This window comes from Cavia porcellus, unplaced genomic scaffold (genome assembly GCF_034190915.1).
Source record: "Cavia porcellus strain 051 isolate PalLab524CR breed Dunkin Hartley unplaced genomic scaffold, mCavPor4.1 scaffold_13, whole genome shotgun sequence".
In the NCBI taxonomy this organism is placed as follows: Eukaryota; Metazoa; Chordata; class Mammalia; order Rodentia; family Caviidae; genus Cavia; species Cavia porcellus.
The window spans coordinates 45968211-45974210 of record NW_026947496.1 but is presented as its reverse complement, the minus strand read 5'-3'; the positions used below and the strand labels follow the sequence as shown (position 1 = coordinate 45974210).

At 34.9% G+C, this 6000-nt stretch overlaps 1 protein-coding gene across 2 annotated transcripts in view; it reads right to left on the bottom strand.

The window, feature by feature from the left end:
- Window positions 1-353: 353 nt before the first annotated feature.
- Kin (Kin17 DNA and RNA binding protein) overlaps window positions 354-6000 on the bottom strand; it is a 31615-nt gene continuing 25968 nt past the window's right edge. For both annotated transcript variants that reach the window (XM_003473416.5, XM_063260157.1), the window contains 2 exons: window positions 4622-4722; window positions 354-1624 (listed from right to left, as the gene is read on the bottom strand). In XM_003473416.5, coding sequence (XP_003473464.3) covers window positions 1562-1624; window positions 4622-4722 — 164 coding nt within the window. In that variant the 3' untranslated portion in view covers window positions 354-1561. The remainder of the gene's footprint in view (window positions 1625-4621; window positions 4723-6000) is intronic.

Sequence of the window (6000 nt, the reverse complement as noted above, 5' to 3'; positions counted from 1 at the left end):
ACTATGAGGCTCAGCTGTACTCGATGGTTCCACACTGTCAAGTTGTCTTGGAAGGATATAGCAGTTATCAGCCCTCCTCCACTCAGTCCAAGCCAGACGGCCTGAAGGTGACATGCAACCTCTTTGGTCAGGCAGCGAATCCTTCCTTTTCTTTAGAGTGATTTGTGCAGGTATGGTCCAATAAGACTCAATTCTAGGCCTTCTGTTTGAAGCATTACTGAAGATAGTCTCTTTTCACTGGTGCTGCTAAAAGGTTAAGGTATAAACCTGGAGATGTTCCAGGTCATCCTGCTCTTTTAAGAATGCCTGAGAATGGTGCTAACAGAGAAACCACAGGCTCAGAAAACAGCTGATTCACATTTACATCCCGCTGCATCTGTTTATTTTTCAGTTCATCACACTGCAAATTTCTTGTGTGTGCACATGCACGTAGGGAGAGGTATAAAGAAGTATGAGGTAGGTTTCCAATCTTTTGTATCTCAAAACATGTTCCGTATTTGTTTAACAATATACAGTTCAAACATTGCTAACGTGATATAAGTACTATGTAAAACTGGAAGTTCCTCAAAATATTAAATATGGTATAACTCATAGTGAGACTGCAATTCTACCACTGGGAATTCAAAGTATATGTCCTCGGAAAGTCTCATAAACAAACGTCATAGTAGTGTCCAACAAGTCCATCAACCAATGAGTAGACAAGCAAAATGTGGTATAGCCACACGTTATGATGTGGATGAGTCTTGCAAACATTAGGCTAAGTGTAAAGATACCCATTGTAAAAATAAATAAATAAAACCCCACAGCTTACTCCATTTATTCAAAATGTTTAGAACAGGCAAATCTAAAGAGATAGAAAGGCTATCAATCATTGCCTTGGGCTAGGGATGTAGCTCAGCTGCACATTACCTGCCTGGAAAGCGAGGCCCCAGATTCAATTTCCAGTATCACGAACAAAACAAAACAATTCACTGCCAGCAATGGGCATGGGGTGACAACAGTGATTGAATGTGTGTAGGGTTTGTTTTGGGAGTGACAAAATATACACTCAAAAATTAAATAGTAAAAATGGTTATACATCTCTGTAAATATACTAGAAATCAATGAATTGTACATTCTAAATGAATAAATTGTATGGTGTGTGAATTATATCATAATAAAGGTGCTATTATAGCATAGGCTTTTAAAATTTTAATGATATGTGTATTACAGTTCAACATTACTATTCTACTACTGCAAATATAAATTTTAGAGTACATGAAAATTTCCTCCAATTACAGAATTCTACATTGTCTTATACAAAACATTTTACAATATTTTTAATGAAGATAAAAAAATCAAAGAAACACTTCATATTATACAGTATTAAACAAGGTCAAAATTGATACTTTAGAACACATAATTAGAACTTTCTATACATTTAAATACCTGTACAATAATATCTAAATAAGTCTATTTGTTTTATACAAAGACATACTCTAACACAGTAGAGTCTCATAATACTTTTAGCAAACACCAATGTGATGTTTTAGGATTTTAATGCGTTAACAAATTTTCCAACTTAGGCAAGTTTAGAAATGTCTTCATATTGAATTCCTTCAACTCTGCGTCCTTTTAAAGGGCCCTAAAATTAAAATAATAAGATTTAAAACATATGTACTTATAAAAGATTAAAAATGACAGCACATTTGTGGATACAAACTTACCTTTCCCAGATCTCTAAAAAGTCACTGAGGTACCTAATGTTTCTATACACCTATAAACTTTAAAAATACTCTAAGGCATCCCAATTATAAGCAAAGCCATTTCGTCAATGTTATTTGCAAAGTGTTATCTATCAGTAGACACTATGATGAACAGCTAGCTGCTTGCTATCTCACTGCTACATTTCCTTACTGCCCTGGTAAGTCCTTGTGGCCAGAGAGGGAGCTTCAGCCCACAGCAGTGCAGCAAACACAAGTGGTGCCCAGCCAGGCCAGGCTCCTCTTGAGATACGTTGTGCTCCTCTGTGGCTTCCCTGACACTGTGGATGTCACTTGTTGAATATGACAGGGTCGCTAACTGAAAGGACTCTGCATATACAAGTTACTATTGAGAAAAGGTCCACATGTGCAATATGTATATAATGTGGGTGAAGATGGGGACAACTATTTGTAGGAAACTGGAGACAGTTAGATAGACAGTGGGGATCTCCAGTGGACTTGCTTTGAAATCTATATTTCTTTAAATTGTTTTTTTAACTGTTTTGATATGTTTAATCTTACCCTCTTTGAGATGTAAAACAAGTGTGTAGGACTGATAACCATATTACTGAGTTTTTGTTTGATCACTGAGCAGAACTGTTTGCAGTGTCACTTTTTGAATGTCATTTTAAATGCTTTGATTTTGTAACCTGAACAGCTATTTCTAAGATGACAATATGTCACTTATCAACCAGCGATTTCTTACCGTTTGTTTTTCTGTAATTTTGTATTATTTCTACCCTTTTTTTTTATCTCCATGCATTTTGTTTCCTTTTCTTTAAATTAAAAAAAAAAAAAAAAAAAAGGTCCACAGTCTGATCAAGAATATTCCAAGTACTTGAGGCCAGAGGATCACCAAGTTCAAGCATAGCATGGACAACTTAGTAACTTAATGAGATTATGTCATGAAATAAAATAAAAAAGGCTGGCAATACAGCTCAGTGCAAAAGATCTGAGTTTAATTCCAGTACCACTAAGAAAGACAAAAAGAATACCTCTTTTTTTGGGGGGTATGGGAGATCAGATTCATGACCTCCCGCTTGCCAGGCAGGTGCTTACACCACTGAGCTGAATCTCCAGCTTCAAGAATACCTATTTTTTTTTTTTTTAAGAATACCTATTTTTGACTTTTAATATTTCTACTAGGTTTGTGCCTTTATCCACTGGGAAGAGGGGTCCTTTTTATAGCTAATATTTCTATAAGCAATACAAATGTAGAAACTTGCTTGTCTAGTTAATAAGGCTGATCTGTATTATAGAAAATTGGTCCAACTTTCTCCTTCTCTTCATATCCAAAAAATGGAAAAAAGGGGCTGGGAATTTAGTTCAGCGGCATAAGCGCCTGCCTTGTAAAGCAGTCATGAGTTCAATCCCCGGTACCGCTAAAAAGGAAAAAAAAAAAAAAAAAAAAAGGAAAAGAAAAAACTTCAAAAGCAGAGATAGCCTGAGCACACAGTACAGGCACTCAGCCCAGGTTTCCCTCCAGCAGATGCCTGAGCCTCTCTGTGTTTTTGTGTCCTATGTCCTTTTGTGCTCCAGTGTCCCCAGTGCAGGCGACAGTAGTGCCCTATATAACTCAGGTGCTGGGAAATATGCATGAATTCATATATATTAAATGCTTAGAACAATACTTGGATCTGACTATGGGCTCAACAATTTTCAACTATTATTAAATCTTTTAGTTAAAATTAGAAAGGTGAACCTCTCCCGAGTAAAGTACAACAAGATGATGATGATAATGACAACACTGATAATATGCCTTTAATCCTGGGCTGAGATTTTAATATTTTTATCTAAGAATCTTAAATTTTTAAAATGCTTTTTAAAGTGTCAGCCTTTTAAAGGAATAATTATATTTCAATGAAATCAGTTTCCAGGTAAAATACAACCTACGTTGAATTTTTCATTATTGCATTTAAAGCTCTATGGTCAATTACACACTTCTGACAACTATAGATCTGGAGGAAAAGCGATCCAGACATTGGGGTTCATTAGATAAAAAGCTAAAAGGCTGAGGTTGTTTAGAAATAATTTAATAGCTATTAAAAATCTTTTGTCAGAAGTGACAAAAACAATGAAAAAAAACCACAGAAAAGTTTTAGAGATTCAAAAAACAAAATAAAGAAGCACATGCACATATAAACAGGTATTTCTTTTTTAAAATGGGGACAGTTAGGGGAAAAAAAGAGATAAAGAACCAAGAACCAAAAAATTGGAAAATGGGTTTTCTCTTCCAGAAGTGATTACTTTGTAATCAGCTAGAAAGGTTCTCATGGGGTTTTGCTCATGGGTTCTATCTCAGTACGGCCCTTTGAGGAGCTAACGCATCAGAAAAACAAAATGAAGCTGTGAGTTTATTAGTGACAGAAGAAATTAGCTTTTGATAAAAATACAGACTGGAAAGGAACAGACCAAAATTTACTCACTGGGCTGGGAGATTATGGGTGATATTTAGAATTATTTATATTCAATAGTAATTTCAGGTTTATACAGTGAGTATAGATTCCTTGTATAATAAGAAAACAAAATGTTTCATTAGTGGAGGAATTGCTAGAAAAAATAAGGTTATAGATTTCTAAATGGGATGGAAAGCCAGATATACACCTTTAACCCCAGCATTTGGGAGCCCGAGGCAGGAGAATCACCAAGAGTTTGAGGCTAAACTAGGATACATATAGTATGTTAAATTCAAGCCTAACCTGAACTACAGATCAAGACCCAGTTTCAAAAAACAAACAGAAAAAGAAAAAGAAAAAAATCATCCAAATGGGACAGAAGGCAAACAAGTAATTCACACTCTAAACAGCAATCAAATTAAAAAGAACTAGAGAAAATTTTTAAGACATTTTAATATTTTTGTCATTGTTAAGCAAACTTACAGTTTCAATGACTATAGTAGCTGAAAAAGTCTTTTCATTGATGGATTCTAGGGTACCTTCATTTCCTCTGTAACCTCCATTTAAAACTAGAATTCTTTTTCCTATAGCAGAAAAGAATATAAACCTTAATGCAAAGAAATGCCTATTTTTTTCTACTTTATTACACCAAAAAGCCTTACACTAAATGAACATAATGAAAACCAAAACACTTCTAGAAGTTCCTCAATACATAAGAAATGGGTAGTATTCTACAGTACAGTTTGTAAACACGCTAACGTAATATTGATTCTTCATTTTTCTCATGCATTTGTTTAAGGTATATGTTTTTATTTTGCAAAGAGTTCAAGGTACTTGGAGAAAATGTTCAGAGCATAGAAGTACTGAGGGAAAATTTAGTTCAGTTTAGTACTTTAGTTTGTCTCTTTTCAAAATTCTTAAGATGGCTTGGCAGTTTTTTAAACAATTAAGTTATATGACTGAATTATCCTAAGTATTTACCTGAGATGATACAAATTACAGTATATATTCACATTTGTACAGGAATGTTCAAAGCAGTTCTATCCATCTGTTAAAAAACTATCAATAACTCAAATGTCAGTCACTGGATAAACTGTGGTTTGCCTTTTCAATGATATACCATTCAGCAATAAAATTACATGAACAATAACATACATACGCCACAACATGGGTGAATCCAAAATCACTTTGTGAAGTGAAATAAGCCAGACTAAAAGAACCAAAGAAATAACAGGATATACAATATGATTTTACTTATATAAATTCTAGAATAATAAATACTACAGAGTGACAGAAAGCAAATCTCCAGTTGCCTGGTAAGGTACATAGCAGGACTACAGGATAGTACAAAAGGACCAGAAAGGGACATAAAGGCAGAAACGCATCACCATGATTACACTGAAGGTTTCAATGGAGTATTCATATCTGAAAACTGATCAGTGCATTTTTGATGAGTGTAATTTACTGTACATTGTATGTGTCGGTGCTACCAAACCTGTGGCATGCAAGCCACATCAGGCTGTCTGCATCACTGAAAACTCCAAAAGGTTTGCCATCACTTGGTATATATGTCAGTAAGGCTGATAAAACGTTTTCCTAACTTACAAGTTTTATTTAGCTGGGAGTGACAGCACACACCTGTAACCACAGCATTCTAGGGAAACTGAGGCAGAAGGCTTATATTATAGCAAGTCTGTCTCAAAAATAAGAAATATAGTAAAGGGGGCAGAGGATGTAGTATAGTGTAAAGGTCCTGGGTTAAAACTCTAGCATTAAAAATAAAAAAGAATACAGCAAGGGGAAGTTTTCAAGACATTATGAATGCACCACAATGAGATCCCCAAGAAGACTGAGTCAGAGAC